The sequence below is a fragment of the Pipistrellus kuhlii genome, unplaced genomic scaffold, assembly GCF_014108245.1.
Source record: "Pipistrellus kuhlii isolate mPipKuh1 unplaced genomic scaffold, mPipKuh1.p scaffold_m20_p_13, whole genome shotgun sequence".
Taxonomy (NCBI): domain Eukaryota; kingdom Metazoa; phylum Chordata; class Mammalia; order Chiroptera; family Vespertilionidae; genus Pipistrellus; species Pipistrellus kuhlii.
The window spans coordinates 38,902,681-38,921,839 of NW_023425438.1; the positions used below are offsets into that span (position 1 = coordinate 38,902,681).

Below are 19,159 nucleotides of genomic sequence, written 5' to 3' on the forward strand. Positions count from 1 at the left end.
ACACACGCATGCAGCAGCCTGAGACATGCAGGACAGCTGGGGAGGGGGCTCATGGCCCTCACCCACCCAGGCACAAATAGTAAACACACCACCTTCTTAGGCTTCAGTCCCCGCTGCATGAGGAGTAGGAAAGGGAAGAGTTAGAGAACAGACGTCACCCTGGCCTAGCCGGTCAAACATTCGGAGTGGAGGTATTAATACCAATGCAGGCATGCACAGGCAAAGAGGGAGTTAGGTCACTGTCAAGCCCTGGGCACGTGACATGAGAGGGGTCTCAATAACCAGCTTCTAGCATGGCCACACCTTTGCCAGAGAGCTGAAGAGTCTGAGCCCCCCTCATACACCCCGTGCGGAGCAGCAAAAGGGAGCTAGGAGGGGCCCTCTGCATACCGCCTAAAACAGGTGGCAGAGGGCGAGCTCCTTACCATTCACTTGTGAACAGGAAGCCCCTTCTTCCTCTAGCTCCTCCCTTACCCTTTCCTCAGACCTCTTAAATCTTGGCAGACTTGGGTACCAAAAGGTAGGAAGTTGACAACAGCATACTAGGGTCAGACCTGTCCTTCCTATCACCCCTAGCCCAGGTACCATTTGACCCTGAACTTCTGGGCCCTAATAGTTGTTCCACCTTTACTCACTCCTAAAACAGCAACTCAGACCCAGAAAGCTTCCTTTCCAGGGAGGAAGGAGACTGGAAGGCTAACTCAGCTTACTCACCTATGGCTTCTACCTGCCTGACATTGGGTCTCCCTCTCCTTTCCTCCCTCTCCTCTCTATTACTTCTCACTCCCACCCCAACCACTCACCAGTTTGCTGGTCTTTGCAGCTGAGTCAGTTCCCTCTGTAGAAAGCAAGAGAACATTATGGCAGATAGGAAAGTTATAACAAGAAAAGATGGTGATGATGGAAAAAAATCTCAGGATCCACTGTGGCCACTATGGACTCCTGGATGTGGAGTGGCAACATAAGTGGGTGGTTGTTACCTCTTTTGAGGGCCTTTGAGGCAGAAGAATCAGGTGTCTCTGGGGAAGTTGTATCTGCTCCATCTTCAAACACCTGGATCTGAGGCCACAAAATAGATTCAATAAAGCCATATTAAGAATGTTACGCTGTAATATGGGGCCCTTCCCAGACCCCAAGCAAGCTTGGTGTACAGAGCAGAAGATAAGGGTATATCTTCAATCTTACCTCCCCCACTACCTCCCACTCCCTCAACCAGAGACTTCTGTTCATGCCCAGGAATAGGGAGCACCAACACATTAGCTGCACATGCAACAGAGCATGTGAACATGCGTGTTCACACACAGAAGAAGGGTGTGAGTACCTGGGATTGGCGCACGAAGATGCCATGCCCTTCGTCACAAGTGAAGTATTTCCTGCCTTGGACAGTTCCATCATTCTTGCCCTTTGCTTCATCCAGGATCACGCCTACCCATTTGCCAGTGGCAAAGAGTGTGGCTCCCACATAGGCCACGGTGCCTCGGTGCCCCTTTCCAATCACCTCCACTCGGGAGCCCACGCGCAGGGGCCGGGCACTGGCCTCTGCACTCATTCTGCTGCCGCTGGACGTCTGAAAGACACGTGCAAACATACACAGTTAAAGCCCTCAAAGGTGTCTTCCTAATGCATAAGAAGGGCCCCAGGCAGGACCCTGAGCTGAAGAAGGACCAAGAATCACTTCCCAGTACCCCGCTTACAGGGTGAAGTGGACCCCAAATTCCCTTCTGACAAAAAGTCTTCCAAGACTTCTCTAAACTCTTCTGAAATCTGCCAGAATTTTTAGGAGTTTATATTTAGATTCTATAACAAATCAGAATTTATTGACAGATCTGTGAATGTCACCACATGGCTGCTTTCTCAGGAGCACTGCCCCCCACACTGAAGAAGGGTGTGAAACTCAAGCAAATACTACCTCCATTTAGAACAGGAAAGATGGGTGATTCAGTAAGTAATACCCCGGACATCCATCCCCACCCCCACTGTCGCCTGTCTTCCCTCTGTTTTAACAGCTCTCCTAGGCCTCTCTCTTCCAGTCCTCAAGTCCCCACCGTCCTTCCTGACCTGACTCTCCTGACCCCCAGCCACACACCTGCCATGACACTCCGGGCTGCCTCACTGCAGCCCACTGAACCATTGAACTCCCTTCTTCCTGCCCTAGCACTGTTCCTCAACTCTCTCCCCCCACGGTGTGTTGCTACTAAAAAGTAAAGCAAAGGCCAGGGAAATCAGGTTACTCCCATCTGTCCTGCACACTGCCCCCGAGACTGGCCAGCAGTCCAAATGGATGGTGAGTGCCCCGAGGATGGACAAGGCACAGGAACAGACTAAACACTGTCCTTGGGAAGCTCTTGTCTCTGCCACACCAGTGATGACAGGACACAACTGAAAGTAGGTTCCAAACAGGCCCGTGGTTGAGGAGAAAATCACACCTGAGCCATTTTCGGCGATAGCAGCCCCATGAACCAGGGCCTCGCAGCACACAAGTGAAGGAGGTGTGAAGAAGTGACACTGTGGTCCTCAGGACTCCACGGGGCTCCCTCCCGATGCCTGCACTTGGCTCCAGAAGGGAGCCCTGCGAGAGCATGTCACTCCCTAACTCCCTTCCCCAAGGAGCACAGCCAGGGCGGCGAGGAAGGTGAGCTCCCAGGGGCTCCTAGACCCCAAATCATACCTGGGGTGTGTAGGGTGCCTCTCACGGACCTATCAATAAAAGGAACTGACACTGACACCAAGGCCTGCCCCAAACTTAGAGACGCTCCCCGACCTCCGAACCCTAAAAAGCCTCTCTGATGCAGGGGGACACACAGTGGTACTGATTCCATCACAGCCAGAAGGGAGAAAGGAAGTGACAAACAACAAAGCGGCTCTAAAGAAAGGCTTCATATAAAGCCATTCCAGCCCACCGACCCCATTCACAGCCACAAAGATTATCTATCCCCCAGCAGCAACCTCTGCCCTGGGGTCCAAATAAAGCCAAAGGGTGGGCCTCGCCTGCCCCAGCTCCGGGAGGGAAGCCGGTCCAGCCTAACCATCAGGGCTGCGAGTGGCCCGTCCCAGCTCCAGCCGTCTCCCCAGCCCCCACAGCCATGTCCACAGGCACCAGGCCTCTCCCAGCAGCCTTCCCAGGGCCACTGCAGATCAGGGCCACTTACCCGGCTGTACACGTGCCTCTTGCTCTGGGCCATGTCGCTCCCCGGGCCTGGCCTCTACCCCCTCCCCGGCTGACCAAAGACAGAGAGAAAAGGCAGAAACCCAGGCGAAGGGTCAGGGCCCCAGGCCCTCGTGGACAGACACAGAAGCCATCAGACGTGGCCCACCCCAGTCCATGGACCTGCTGGGACACGGGTGGGGACAGAGGTGGGGACTGAGGAGCAAGTCCCCTCTGCTGCCCGAAGATTCCTGAGCCCAGAGACAGGAATCCTGCTTGCCAGCTGATGAGTCTCACTCTGCGCTAGTGCTGCTCTAGACTTGTCAGGGACCGTGTTAGCATCTGGGTCCTAGTGCCCCCATGCTTCACCTGGGCCAGACAAGAAGGGCAGAGACTATGGGGCAAGGCCCAGCCACAGACCCTCAGCACTCATCTCCAGAGTGCAGCCCTGACATTCCTCCTACACCCCCACAGCACACTTGCCCCACAGGATGGGAGGCCTCGGCAGGCCTGAAAGCAACAACTGCCAGGGCCTCCACACAGCCAACATCAGGGTTATTCACCCCCTTCCTGGTGCTCTTCTCTCTCCCCCGTGGAAACTCTGGACTCAGGGTCCAGACTCATGATATTAGGGTCTGAATTGAATCTCACACTGAGGCAGAGGAGCCAGTGACAGCAGAGGAAGGGTAATAGCAGAGGCAACTTCACGCACAGAGCAAAGCAAGTCAATACCCAGTCCCACCTCGCTGGCAAAGACTGCCATCACTCTTCTCCCTCCCGGTTGTTGTAAGGGCCAAGCTCTGAACCTCCGGATTATCAGGTTCACCTGGATTCCTGGGGTGTGGTCAAAAGCACAAGGCCCAGCTTACCCCGACCACCTGCCCCGTGTACTTGGCCTTGCCTCCTAGGCATCTCCTTAACAAAAGTGATCAGATGATTCATTTTCTACACTTCAGTACTAGTTCACAAAGTGCCTTTAGCCATGAGTTACTTTTTAATGAAAAAAATTCTTAATAAGATGGTGAATTCTAGTCCGCCTCCAGAGGACTATGTAACGGTGCTGCTTCACTCATTTCACCCATCTAGCATGGGCGAGGACCAACAGACCAGGGTCGCTGCCACGAAGTAGCCAACAAGGCTGGCCTGGGGTCTGGCCGATGGCTCCACGGGGCGAGGTGTGGACCCGCTGGGCCTAGAGACAGATACCTGCCTTGTCTGACCTGGGTTTCCCTGGGCCTTCCTCCGCTCCACCCTCTAGGGCAGGCCAGGGAGCGTAAGAGTAGAATGACAGCCAACAGCCAGGTCTAAAGCCCCAAACACCTCTCCATACGGTTAGTCCTGGCCAACCCCCCAGGGAACCACTCTTCTCCTCTCCTGCAAAATCTCCACAATGCCTCCGTTCTTCCCTAAACACCATTACACAGGCGGACGGGGCCATGCCGGTCCTTGCAGCATGGACTTCACATGTTCAGAACACTTTACAGTCTACGGAGCACTCTGCTTTCTGACTCAGGCTGCTTACGTTCAATTCCTGGCTTCACCACCTGGTAGCTACATAAATTTGGTCCAGCCATTTAACAGCTCTGTGCCTCAATTCTCTCATCTGTCTATCGGGAAAAATCAAAGACCATACTTCAAAGAGCTGTTGTGAGGACTAGCCGAGATAATCCATGTAAAATATTTAAGACACTGCCTGGCCCTAACTGGTTTGACTCAGTGTTTGGAGCGTCTGCCCACGAACTGAAGGGTTCCAGGTTCAATCCTAGTCAAGGGTACGTACCTCAGTTGCAGGCTCAATCCCAGGCATGAGCAGGAGACAACCAATTGATATGTCTCTCTCTTTTACATCGATATTTCTCTCTCTGTGTCTCTCTCCCTCCCTTCCACTCTCTCTAAAAATCAATGGGGAAAATATCCTTGGGATAGGATTAACACACACAAAAAAAGACATTGCCTGGTATTTAGTAAGTATCCAACAAAAGTCAGCTAATAACATCACAGTAACACCATGGAAAGGCAGGCCAGGGAGAATGCTGACAGGGAAACTGAGGCTCAGAGAACTGAACCACTTTCCTGGCGTTACACAGAAGGTGAGGAATGGAGCCAGAACTGCAGCTAAAGCCTAAACTGAAACCCTCCACACATCCTGTTGTCACCTGTCTCTAGGCTTCCCGGCCTGCTCTTCCTCCAGACACACGGCCTTCAGAAATTCAAAAGAGCTGAGATCTCAGAACAACCTCACAGCTCATAGCCACACAGGTATATATAGCCACCTAACCTATTGGAGGCTGTTTCTGCTTCTATAATACGGGAATAATTATATTAATGTTATGAGGCTCCAATAAGACAAAACACATAAAACTGCTTTGTAAAAAGTGCAAAAGTACAAAAAAACCACCTGACATGGCAACAGTCTTAAAATAAAATATCTATACAATCAATATTATAAGGTTTACAGACAGGAAAAAGATGAGCTAGAAAGAAAAGGGGTGCCTGACTATGTCTCAGATTTTAGGTGGTATTTTGGATATGTTGAGAGGAAAGATCTACAAACACTTTAAGTGGTGAACACAGTATGAGTAGAGACAGAAACAATTTTGTTTCACTAGGGAATATCAAAGACTAGCTGAACTGAAGAATTCAAGATGAGTTCGTCTATTAAACTACAAGCCTTTTAAAATGGAGCCCACAACTCTTTCTCTTTATGATCCCATCACCCTTAGCTCATGGAGTCAAATATTTATTGGCTAAATGAACACATTAATATTGAGATATACTAGGAGGTAAGTATGGATAGTCAGGGGTTTAACATCATGTAGAGATAGATGGACTTGATAGTATTTAGGTCTAGTAATAATTAATGTCGTTTTCTAATACCTTTTTAAAATCGAATTTATTTAAACAACAAAATTTAAGCAACAATATAGTTGCCGTTTTCTACTACTTGTGCCCAACGCTCAGGAAGCATTTTAATCCCTCTGTTGTAAAATTCTTGTGATTTTGATGCAAAAAATTCGGTCAATGCATTTTTGAGGCATTCTTCATTATTAAATTTTTTTCCAAGAAGAAAGTTTTGCAAAGAACGAAACAAATGGTAATCGGAAGGGGCAATATCAGGAGAATATGCAGGTTGAGGGAGAACTTCCCATTCCAACTGGCGCAGTTTTTCAGCAGTGATTCTTGCAGTATGCGGTCGTGCGTTATCGTGGTGAAGAATTACGCCCTTCTGATTAATCAGCGCGGGTTCTTTTTCTCTTAAAGCTTGGGCTAACCTTTCCAATTGGGCACTATACACTGCACTTGTAATGGTTTGGTTAGATGGTAAAAGTTCATAATGAAGAATTCCTTTAAAATTCCACCAAACACACAACATCACTTTTTTCGCATGCAAGTCAGGTTTTGGCGTGGGCTGCGGAGCCTCATTTTTGTCCAACCATTGAGGCCGCCTTTTCAAATTAACATACAGCACCCATTGTTCATCTCCGGTAACAATTTGCTCTAAAAACGGCAAACGGTTTTGACGAGAGAGGAGCGAACTGCAAATTGTGACTCTTTGATTACGGTTGTTGTCGGTCAACTCATGAGGAACCCATTTTCCAAACTTTTGGACTTTGCCAAGTGCACGCAATTGATTGGAAATTGTTTTTTGTGAACAATTTAAAGTTGTCACAAGCTCTTGTTGGGTAATTTGAGGATTTTGCACCAAAAGAGCTTGAAGAGCTTCTTGATCAAAATTGGACACACGGCCTCGACCACTCTTGTCATCTAACGAAAAATTTCCCTCGCGAAATTTCTCAAACCAACGCTGGCATTTTCTGGCGCTAACTGCATCTTGACCAAGAGCACTACAGATGTTTTTGGCAGCCTCACTTGCTTTTCTTCCTAATTGGAACTCGTAAAGCATGAAGTGCCGAATATGCTCTTCATCCGCCATTTTCTTAGCCCTAGTTTTGCAACAAAAACCAAACCAAACACAAACTTTTTCAAGCAAAACTTGTTAATTGCACTTCACACGTTCTGTAGATATCACGTGTTTGAAGGTTATGTCAATACAAGTCAACGCCAAGCAAGATTTTAAACGAATGTTTAAAAACGACATTAATTATTACTAGACCCAATAACAACAGGAAGCCAGTCTCTTCCTGAGCAGGGGACGAGCACAATGAAAACTACCTTGGGAAGATCAAACTGGTGGCTCAGTAAATGGAGTGGAGACAGGAGCAACGTGGTAAAGATGGGGGTAACAGCACGGGGGCTCCTGCGATAATGAGTAAAGGGTGAGGAGGGTCTGAACCAGGTGAGAGAGAGTCAGAGATAGAGGAAAGGGGCCCATTTTGAGGCAGGAGCAAAAAGCCCAGGAAGACTAAAAGATGACACATGGGACAAGAGGCAGCGGGCCTGCATGGGCTCTGGAGACAGAGACCTGGCTACAGCTCTGGTTCTACTTCCTCACCTGTATGACTCTGGTCAGATATTTAACTCAGAGCCCGTTACCTCACCTGTAAAAAGGGGAAGTAATGCCCACCTCACAGCGATGTTGTGAGGATTCACTAAGGCTGAAATAAAGCATTTAGCACGGGACCTGGCAGAGAATATGTGCTCAAGGAATTGCTGACAACGTCTTCATCGTGACTGAGAGGGTACATCAATGATGACATGCACACAACACAGTAGGGATAAATAAGTGCTGCATAAATAAAGGAATGCACAAATAAGTGAATGAATGAATAAACGTGGGAGTTTTCAAGCATGAGTAATGGAAGAATGATGATTGAAAACATTAACAGAATTGGGGAGGGGGGAAGGAAGACTGAAAGCATTAGGAGAAAGTAAGTCTTGTTCTTAGGGCCTCCCCTGGGGCAAATTTATTTGTGTACACTAACACATGTATTCCACTGTCTCCTTCCAAAATGCACCCGTCATGCAGGCAAAACAGAGTCCATTGCCTTCCATCTACAGGTGATGGACTGAGTCTCATGGCCAGACAATGGCAGGGGCACATTTGACACGTACACAGTCCTTCCACAGCACACCGGGCCCACCCCACGTCACAGAGGACAGTTCCACGTCACATGTTCTCTCAGCCAAGGAGAAGACAGATATTTGCTAGATGTCTAATCCATTTTCCTCCCCAATGATATTAAATACTACAATATTAAAATGTCTAGGAAAATAGGAAGAGAAGAAGGGAAAATTGGGTCTAATAAATTAGTTACTACTGATGCTGGTGAACATTTCAGAATATGGCAGGATAACAGGTAGATTGCTGGGAATTAAGGAGGAAAAGCCTCTTTGGCACCCAGCCTGTACCACTTCTATCTTGCTTTTACTGACACCTCAGCATCCTATAAGCCAGGGGTCGGAAAACTGCGGCTCACGAGCCACATGCGGCTCTTTGGCCCCTTGAGTGTGGCTCTTCCACAAAATACCATGGCCTGGGCAAGCCTATTTTGAAAAAGTGGCATTAGAATAAGTTTAAGTTTAAAAAACTCAGCTCTCAAAAGAAATTTCTATCGTACTGTTGATATTTGGCTCTGTTGACTAATGAGTTTGCCAACCACTGCTTTAAGCCCTTGACCTCCTCTTGTCTTGCCTCACCTAACCTTGATCCTGGCCTAACCCAACTGTTTGATTTCCCTGACCCCACTCATAAAGGAAATCCAGGCAGTCGGACAGTGGGGTCCACTCACTTAAACTGAACTGCATTAGGCACTGGGCACAGACTAGTTTGGTTACAAAGAGATAATATGAAACACAACGGTAATTAGCAAGATCCAGATCTTAAGACTGGGGTAAAACTGGACATCTCTGAAAGGATGGCAGAGAAGGGATATGTGCGGATGGAAGTCCCCCAGGAAAGAAAAGGTTATGCTCTCTGAGGGGGAATTAAAGCCCGGGGGGCTGGAAGCTTGGAAGGCTGGATTCCAGATGCACACAGGAACCCAGAAAGAAAACGCATACTGAGCCCTTTGTTCCTAGGTCCTACTCCTACATCTGCTTTACAGATCTCACATGGAGAGGGCTAGACCCTAAATGGACTTTCTTTACCTCTCCAGCTCTTCATTATCCCCAGAACTGTCTGCAGCCCATTCCCAATCTGTAGCTCTATCCCCCTCCCAAAGTATCCTCTACTCCAGGAACACCCGTGACTGCCAGGCCAACCTCCAAGGGCCCAGACCGCCAAGAGCCAGCAAGGAAAGACACAGTATGTCTCACTTATGCTCAATAAGGGACCTTTGCAGGAAGGCAACAGGCACTCCAGCGAAAGTCTGAACTCAGGAACTGCGACCTTCCAGTGCTAGCAGGAGTCCTACTTAGCAATCTGTTTGAAGTTCCTGCTGGTTCCTCCCCATGAATCAACCAGCAAGTCCCTGGCACTAGGACCCTGCAGACAGGGAACCCTGAGCCTGCGCTCTAAAAAGAGAGATGCACCATTTCACAACTTCAGCAAAAGCCAGAACAACCAACAAAGCCACAGCCACCTGGGCTGTGCTGGGCTCTGCCTCTCGGACAGCTCCCTGGCCGCTCCCCAGAAACAGAGCATTCTGTCCTTTCTCTTTTTAAACCCACGTCATCACCTGATCATAATGGAAATCAATCTCAAGGCACCGCGCAAAGGCGTATCCATGGCAACCTCAAGAGGAAGGACAGAGAAATGATGCTCCAGTGGCTGCAGCAGAAAAGGTAAGTCCATTTCTCTTCTATCCATACCACCCAGCATCTTCCCCTTTCGTTCCAGTCAGGCATGCACCTTACCTGCAAATTCCAACGGTCACACCAATGGGGAAAACACAAAAGGTGGGTGTTAATAATCAATGCTATTATGTAAGGTTACAGGCCTTTCTAGTCCCATAATGGCAGAAAAAAATTCTTTTTCTGGCTGGCAAAGGCAAGACTCTTATCTTACTCAGTCTCGGGTGACACAGTCTCAGTCTACCTTATACTGTTAGTCTCTTGTCTGTCTGGTCAGGCTGCTGAGATAACACTCAAGGATTTCAGAGTTCCCTACATATTCGGAAAAAAGCCAGCAACGACACTGACCTTGCCATCCTGCCCACCCGTCATGATCATGCTCACAGACTGGCATGCTAAGCCTCCCTCCTTAGCAGCCCTAAACTCCAGCCCCTTAGTACTACTGAGCCCAAGTAATCCTCCATGCCTCAGTTTCCTCTTCTGTAAAATGGAGATAATAGGTTTCTAAAAGAGCTGTTGTAAAAAATCGCATTAAGAATGCCTGAACAGCCCCAGCCGGTGTGGCTCAGTGGATAGAGCACTGGCCCAGGAACTGAAGGGTCCCGGGTTCGATTCCAGTCAAGGGCACATGCCTGGGTGGTGGGCTCCATCCCCAGTAAGAGGTGTGCAGGAGGCAGCCGGTCAATGATTCTCTCGCATCACTGATGTTTATAACTTTCCTTCTCCCTTCCTCTCAGAAATAAAATATATATATTTTAATGCCTGAACAGCACACTTAGAAGAGTGCCTGGTACAAAGCGCTCAATAAATGCCAGCCATTATGATTATGAGGAAGAGGACGGAGAGACTACAGTATAGTTCGGGGGACACTCAACACTTTTTTTTTCTTCAGTCTTAAAAAAAATTATTTACATTTCTTAAAATCAAATTATTTGATACAATAAGTTAGTCAACACCAACACGACTGAAAAATAATGCTTAAGAGACACTTGTTAAACTTTTATAGATTTTTTTTTTCCTCAACACTCTTGGAGGGAATTTCACGTCTGCTGTCTCTCTCTCTCCTCTGGACATCTGTTTCCCTTACTCCTTTCAAGGCCCCAGTCCTATCTGAGCCCACCCTGGCGCTCTCGCCCCTCAGCACATAACCCCGCTGGGAAAGAAACTGAGCCTACTATACGATAATTCCTTTATAAACTTAGAAATATCTTAAATAGTCACTGTCCCTTTCTTCCCACATTCTTCCCTTTCTTCAGTCATTCCTCTTCAGAGGAAATGATGAGCCCTTCTTTTCAGGGCCGACCCCTACACCCTTCCATGGGGACCTAATTTTACAATCACTGCTCTTGTGCCTTCAATTGCACCCTCTCTCCTGGTTCTTCTTCTTTTTATTTTTTTAATATGTATTTTTATTGATTTCAAATAGGAAGGGAGGAGAGATAGAAACATCAATAATGAAAAGAGTATCACTCACTGGCTGCCTCCTACATGCCTGCTACTGGGGTCGAGCCAGCAACCAGGTCATGCCTGTGGCCGGAATCGAACCCAGGACCCTTCAGTCTGCAGCCCGATGCTCTATCCATTGAGCCAAACCAGCCAGGGCTCTACTGGTTCTTATGTATCATCAAATAACCTGTGCTCAAGACTTTTCTATTCTAGAAAAGCTGTTTCTAGCCTCTGTTACCTCCTCTGCAAGCTGTCACCATCTCTTTTCTTCCTTCCCTGCAAACCTATTCAGTGAGTACCCCCTCCCTGCCCTCACTTCCCACCCACTCCACCATTCACCTGACCCCTTCCCCACCCGCCACTGAAGCTGCTCACACTAAAACAGAAAGGGCACCCTGGTGACAGCCTCCTAACTGCCCAACCTCAGCGTGCCTTTTCCCAGCCCATCCTGCTCATCTCCCTGGAGCAACTGAGGCTGCTGATCCTGCTCCTGGGACTTTTCCCTCCCCTGGCTTCCTGACATTCTCTCTCACTTTGTGTACCAATCTCTCTCACCTCCTCTGTCCTCTGCAGCCTCCTCTTCAGTGTGGCTGAGCTCATTTACTCCCACAGCACTGACTACCACTTTCACCTACCTAGGATCGCCTCTCTGAACCTCAGACCCACATTTCCACATGTCTGCTACATGCCACAGACCCAAGTTCAACATGCCCCCAAACACACCATCTCCCCCCTTCCTCCTCTGTATTCCCTCTTCACTTCTGGCACCACAAACCATCTAAAACAGAAAATGGAGTCATCCTCAGCAGCTCCCTCTCTCTTGTTCTCAACAACCAATTGGTCATTATGTCAGATTAATTCTGTCTCTACAGTCTCTCAGACCCTCCCTTCCTTCCCATCCCCACTGAGCTACCCTATTCAGCCTTGGACCACACCGACTATTAGTCTCCCGAGAGCCCTGATCCAGATTCCCCCCCGCCCCCGCACCCCCCCCTCCGTCAGTTTCCTTCCCGTTCTCATCCCCTCCCTGCCTAAAACCCTCCCTCGGTTTCCCTGCCCACAGAACTGAATCATCTTAGCACAGCACTACAAGCCATTAAACACTTGGCTTTGTTATGAGTACAGACTCATCCACCACCTCTCCTTTGATCCAAGTTCTCTTACACTCCAGCCGCTTGGGTTTACTCTCCTCCCCGCTTCTCCTCTGCAAACGTCACCAGGGCCGTCCTCCCTCATCATCGAGGCCCCGCTCATGATGGCCTCTTTCCTGAGGCTCCCGCCCCCCCCCCCCCCCCACACACACACACACCTCCATGCAGAGCTCGTCATTCCCCCTCTGCCTTCCTACAGCATTTTGGACATCTCTCTGATATCTTTTACTGAAAATATTGGTTCCCTTATCCCATTAGGAATTCCTCCAGGGCAGGGAGTTTTTATTCACCTCAGTATCCCAAGCACGGAACACGAGAGACACTCGATGTTGAATAGGAGCCTGACGGCCCAGGGGAGACAGGCTGGCTCTGAGCCCCCACACGGAGCAGCCCCGCTCTCAGCCCTGAGAGCGTAAGCGGGAATTACCAGTCACACCCGCCACGGGGATAGCGCCTTCCTCTCCAGACAGGAGCCCAAGAAACTGAGAATGCAGAGACGGCCCCCAGGTCCGATGGGATTCGGTAGTGACACTAAGGTTCCATCTCTAGGCTTCCAGGACGAGAGGACCACAGCCAGACCACTAGGCACTTGAGAACATGCAGAGCTTCCGGGAAAACAGCTTCAGTGGGCGTGACAGGGGTCCAGTCTCTGCCTCGGTGAACACCCCCCTTCTAGCCCCAAGGGATACGTAGGAACTTGGGAAGGTCAGACTGGACACTGAATTTTCCCATCAGCCAAGTGCAACTGGCACTAGCCTGAACTTCAAAAGAAAAATGACATAAAGCCAAATTCAAGCCCCAAAACACGTGTGAATCAGTGAATTGCTCGGCACTTACTTTCTCAGGGGACGCTGAGGACCCAGCTCTCGTTTCCCTTGGTATGGGACAGATAATCCACATCCCCTGGAATCCTCTACTACAATCCCTCTCAGACCCTAACTCCAGGAAGCCACTGGCAAGGAGGGCAGAGTGAAATCTATGGTGGCAGCTGCGAGTGGCACTATGATTCCTCCAAGTATTTTGAGTCCTCCCTAACAACTTCTTCTCCTTGGTAGCCTCATGTCCGTCAGGCCCAATTTATCAATTTTTCCTTCGAATTGCCTCCAGCATCCTTTCTCTCCCCCCCATCACCACTGTCATCACTTTGGTCTGCCATTTAATAGCTTCGAGAATTAAGGCAAATCGTTTTCCCTCTTCGGTGTCTCAGCTATAACACAGGGTAACAGCTACCTCACAGGATTATGAAGTCAAATGGGATCATGCCTGTGAAAGGTTCTGTAACCTGTAAAATGTTATACATAAATGTAAGGCATTACTACAATATTATCAGCAATCTCGTCCTCTATTACTGACATGTGAAGCTTATCTGGCTCCTGGCCTCTGCTTTCCCATTTCCAACCACATTACACACCACAGTAAAACTACACATTCTGAAATGCTGCTTTCACTCACATACCATTTCTTACTTGAGCCAATGATCCTGGATCTGACGTATGCACTGTCATCTCCGCATCACTGTCAGCTGCTGAGGATGCTTTCCGCTAGTCTCGCAAGCCCCACCCATCCTTCAAAGTCCAGCTAAAGCCCCACTACACTCCATGAAGGACTCCATTTAAAAGAAAGGAGCTGAGCCTAGCCAGTCTGGCCCATTGGATAGAGCGTTGACCTGTGGACTGAAGGGTCCTGGGTTCGATTTTGGCCAAAGGCACACGCCCAGGTTGCAGACTCAATCCCCAGTAGGGGGCACGCAGGAAGCAGCTGAGTAATTCTCGCTCATCATTGATGTTTCTTTTCTATCTCTCCCTCTTCCTTCCTCTCTGAAATCAATAAAAACATATTTAAGCCAAAACCGGTTTGGCTCTGTGGATAGAGCGTCGGCCTGCGAACTGAAAGGTCCCAGGTTCGATTCCGGTCAAGGGCATGGACCTTGGTTGCGGGCACGTCCCCAGTAGGGGGCGTGCAGGAGGCAGCTGATCGATGACTCTCATGGATGTTTCTAACTCTCTATCTCTCTCCCTTCCTCTCTGTAAAAAATCAATAAAATATATATTTTTAAAAATGCACCAGGGAAAGTTTTAAAAAATTAAAGTTTAATCATATATATATATATATATATATATATATATATTTTTTTTTTTTTTTTTTTTTTTTTTTAATAAATAAATGGAACTGAAACAGTGTCATGGAGCATTAAGGGCAATTTCATTTGGAGAAATCTTGGTAGGAACATCTATCACATAATACTTAAGAGTCACCTTTTTAAGAGAGATTAGTTTTTTTCCCCTATTTGATTCTAAGAGACAACGTAGGAACACAGTTATGAAGATGTATTTCAGCAACAAAACTTCCTTATTGAACTATCCCAAGACAAAAGGGGATGCCGTAAACTTTCCATTATTAATGTTCAAGCCTAAATTGGCCATTGGGCAAGGCTATTTTAGATGGAAGTCCCAAGAGTAACTGACCCAGGATCATAGCATTTTAGATCGGAAAGGAACCTTAGCGATCTAGTCCAGTCTCCTATTTCATAGGCTTGGACAGGTGAAGTGACTCATTCAAGGCAACAGTTTGTTCTGGAAGCAGGAAGAACGTCTTCTCTGACTTGCAATCCATTGATCTATACCCCTGCTACTCAAAGTGTGATCCATGCACCAGCAGCATCAGCATCCCTTGGGAACTTGTTAAAAATAAACCACCAACCAACCAACCAGAATCTACATTTAAGCAAGATCCTTCCCCCACCACCACCAGAGATAGTCACCATTAAAATTTGAAAACACTGACCTACACTGCTGTTACCCTTCCAAACTTTGTGTTTCTAATGCTGAAAACTGCATTTCCCAAACTGTTTCAGAAGTTAAACAGGGAAGCACCCAAGGAAAAAACAGTATTTGGGAAAGCCTCCATATTATGCTTCTAGTAGGAGAGACTGGGTAATACCATTAGCATATTAATGGCTCTGAAATATTCTGTCACAGGGAAAAACTTGAACCATGAAGTTCCTGAACATACTTGAGTACAAAGTGCCTTTTAAAATGTATGAACATCCCCAGGGCTCAGGTTCTGGCAGGACACCGGATAAACAGTGTCAACTCTATCTCACAGCTCCGCGGTTCCCAGGACTTGACGCACACTGGAGGAGCAGGTGGTCAACATGGGCTTGCTGCTCTCTTCGCTGCAATGAAGGAGAGGGAGCTTTTAAACCACTTTCTCTTGAAAAATACAGCGGAGTTCCTCCTGTGTGTGTGCTGTACCTGCGGTTCTGCCCAAAGACAGGAGGGAGGAGCAAGATGACTCCTCCAGGGTCATCCTGCAGCGAAGGCGGACCGCAGCGGTGGGAGGCACAGGCACCCCAAACCCATACCCAGGTCCTGTGCTCCAGTCCTCTACGTTTTCTCATATTTTTTTATTTCTTTTTTAAATATATTTTATTGATTTTCCACAGAGAGGAAGGGAGAGGAATAGAGAGCTAGAAAAGTCTATGAGAGAGAAACATCTACCAGCTGCCTCCTACACATCTCGTACTGGGGATGTGTCCGCAACCAATGTACATGCCCCTGACCGGAATTGAACCTGGGACCTTTCAGTCCGCAGGCCGATGCTCTATCCACTGAGCCAAACCGGTTTCAGCCTAACATTTTTTGTTTGTTTGTTTGTTTGATGCAAACTTCTCACCCATGTGCCCACAGGAAACCTGTGGCTCGGAATGGGTTCGGGGTGCCTCGGACACGCCCCAGGAAGGAGCGGGGCAGCCTTACAATTCCGGGGGGATTCGGAGGCACCATCACCCTGGCCCCCAAAGAACCCCGCCCGCGGGGTGGGACCAGCCCGCCCAGCCCCGCGGGGACGACCTTCCCCGCCGCGGCCCAGCCCCGCGGCCCCCGCCCCGCACCCCGGCTCCATGCTGCTCCCAGGCCAGCGCCGACCCCCCGGCCCGCCGCCCGCAGCCTCGCGAACACGCGGGGGCGGCGGCGGGGACGGTGGGCAGGGTCGCCGCCCGCGTACCTGTCCGGTCAGGGGCTCCGCGCCGGCTCCGGCCCCACCGGCCAGCGACGCCCAAGACCGAGCCGGTCCCGCCCCGCCCCGCCCCGCCCCGCCCCGCCCGTGTGGGCTGCCCGACGCGCCGTCCGACCCCGCTAGGCCCACCCCGGACCCTCTCCCCCCGAGGCCCAGAGGCGCTCTGGGTCCAGGGGACACCCTGCTTTTCCCAAAAAACAGGTCCGGGTTGAAAGCTGCGCGCCGAGCGCGGCCGAGGACACACGGGTCAGGCACAAAGCTGGACACCCGGAGGGCGGCGGCGCGTGCGCACTGTGCCTGGGAGGCCGCTGAGGACCGCAGGAGGCCGGCGGCGAGGCCAGCGCCCTCTGCCGGAGGTGGGAGGCAGCGCAGGGCGGGAGGCAACGCAGGGTGGGAGGAAGCGCGGAGGGGCTGGAGGGACTTGCCCCGGTCAAATGGTCCCCGAGAATAGCTAAGATTTTGAGTGCTAGACTAATTAAAATAATAGTAATAAAGCACAGCTCGTCATTTAGCATGAGGAAAAACTTGATTTTTGCTGCTACTCAATGTCATCACCATATGGGAATACAGGCATTCTCACGCCCTTATGATGCGGATATAAAATAACGCAAATTTGCTTAATGGCATTTTGGCATTTCTTTATTTGAAAAGAGAAAGCATTTTTTAAAAGTACAAGCCCTGCCCAGCCCGGCATGGCTCAGTGGTTGAGCATCGACCTATGAGCTATGAGGTTGGGGGGGGGGGGGGAGAGCATGCAAGTGCAGGAGGCAGCGGGTGATGTTTCTATGTCTCTCCCTTCCTCTCTCTAGAAGTAATAAAAGTGTGTAAGTGTGTGAGTGTGTGTGTGTTTTGTTTTTTTAAGTACCTCTCAGAGGGCAACTGTAAGGATAAAAGCCTATCTCATCCTTGGTTCTTGGTATAGTGTGAGAAAAATTCTTTCTGGTAACTCAAAATAATAAACTACTTGTACACATACAAAGTTGGGGTAAAAATGTATACCACATGAGTGCACCTCAAATTCAAAGATACAGTGGTCCCAAGTCAGTAGAGTATCCTGGGAGCCTGGCCAAACTCAATGTAAACCCTCTCTAGGGAATGCACTTTAACCCCGGGGCCTTAAATAATACCTATTGCTATAGTTCCAGGAACCATGAGTGTACAAAGTGACTAAGCACACTAAGAGAAAGAAGCTACCATAATTATTCAAAACTCCAATGATCACAGATACTGGGATTTTCAACTACTCTATGTAAAATGAATATGCTTAATATTTTTAAAAACAAATTTTAATATAACAAAGGAACAAGCAATTATAAAAATTAACTAGGTAGATTGGCAAAATAAGCAATTATAAAATACTAGAGGCCTGGTGCACGAAATTCGTGCATGGGGGCAGAGAGGGAGGTGTCCCTCAGCCCAGCCTGCACCCTCTCCAATCTGGGACCCCTCAAGAGATGTCTGACTGCCCATTTAAACCTGATCCTGGTGGGATCGGGCCTAAACGGGCAGTGGGACATCCCTCTCACAATCCAGGACTGCTGGCTCAAAGCTGCTCACCTGCCTGCCTTCCTGATTGCCCCTAACCACTTCTGCCTGCCAACCTCATCACACCCTAACCACTCCCCTGCCAACCTGATTAATGTCTAACTGCTCGTCTGCCAGCCTGATTGCCCCCAACTTCCCTCCTCTGCTGGCCTGGTCCCTCCCAACTGCCCTCTCCTGCTGGCCATCTTGTGGTGGCCATCTTGTGTCCATTATAGGGGCAGGATCTTTGACCACATGGAGACAGCCATATTATGTGTTGGGAGTGATGGTCAATCTGGATATTACTCTTTTATTAGACAGGATAGAGGCCTGGTGCATGGGTGAGGGCCAGCTGGTTTGCCCTGAAGGGTGTCCTGGATCAGGGTGGGGGTTTCCTTGAGGCATGGGGCAGCCTGGGTGAGGGGCCTGTGGTGGTTTTCAGGCCGGCCATGCCCCCTGGCGACCCAAGCAGAGGCCCTGCAATCTGGAAGTATTTACCTTCTATAACTGAAACTTTGTAGCCTGGAGCAGAGCCAAGCCTCCGGCTCACTCTGTGGGCGGCAGCCATTTCTACTGGGACTTATTTACCTTCTATAATTGAAACTTGTAGCTTTAAACAGAGGCCTGGGATGGCCAGGGTATGTGGAAAGCTTTGCTTCCTCTGTTGCTGGGGCAACGCTAGCCTGCTCTCTCCAGCTCCCTGGCTGCTGCCATTTCTGTTTGGATTTGTTTACCTTCTATTATTGAAACTTTGTAGCCTTAAGTGGAGGCCTAGGCCGGCAAGAGCAGGCAGAAAGCTTGGCTTCTTCCCTTGCCTGGGAAACCCAAACCTCCCTCCTGCTCTCTGTGGCCATAGCCATCTTGGTTGGGTTTATTTGCATACTTGCTCTGATTGGCTGGTGGGTGTGGTTGGTGGTGGCGTGGCTTGTGGGCATAGCAAGGTGGTGGTTAATTTGCATATTACTCTTTTATTAGGTAGGATAGTAATAAAAATATAGGAATTAAAATATAGAGTTATTACATGGCACAAATAAAAGATTAGTCATAGCGATTAACCTAAAATAAAAAGCTTTTCAAAGTGAGAGGCAACAAGCATTATTTGAAATATATTTTCTTTGGGAAACACTGATTCAGCAGAAGCCCAACAGTGTTCCAATTAAGAGACAAAGGCAAGGAGTATTAA

General features: G+C 49.0%; 1 protein-coding gene across 11 annotated transcripts in view; it reads right to left on the minus strand.

The window, feature by feature from the left end:
• The window catches only part of DCTN1 (dynactin subunit 1), a 31,337-nt gene extending 14,755 nt beyond the window's left edge, over positions 1–16,582 (minus strand). For 2 of the 11 annotated variants that reach the window (XM_036435756.2, XM_036435754.2), the window contains exons 1-5: positions 16,441–16,582; positions 1,322–1,567; positions 981–1,059; positions 804–838; positions 93–113 (exon numbers count right to left, since the gene is read on the minus strand). In XM_036435756.2, the coding sequence (XP_036291649.1) occupies positions 93–113; positions 804–838; positions 981–1,059; positions 1,322–1,549 (363 nt within the window). In that variant the 5' untranslated portion in view covers positions 1,550–1,567; positions 16,441–16,582. Of the gene's footprint in view, positions 1–92; positions 114–803; positions 839–980; positions 1,060–1,321; positions 1,568–3,149; positions 3,447–16,440 lie in introns of those variants that run through there. The other 9 variants (XM_045580928.1, XM_045580927.1, XM_036435752.2 and 6 more) reach the window with 7 other exon arrangements.
• Positions 16,583–19,159: the final 2,577 nt, after the last annotated feature.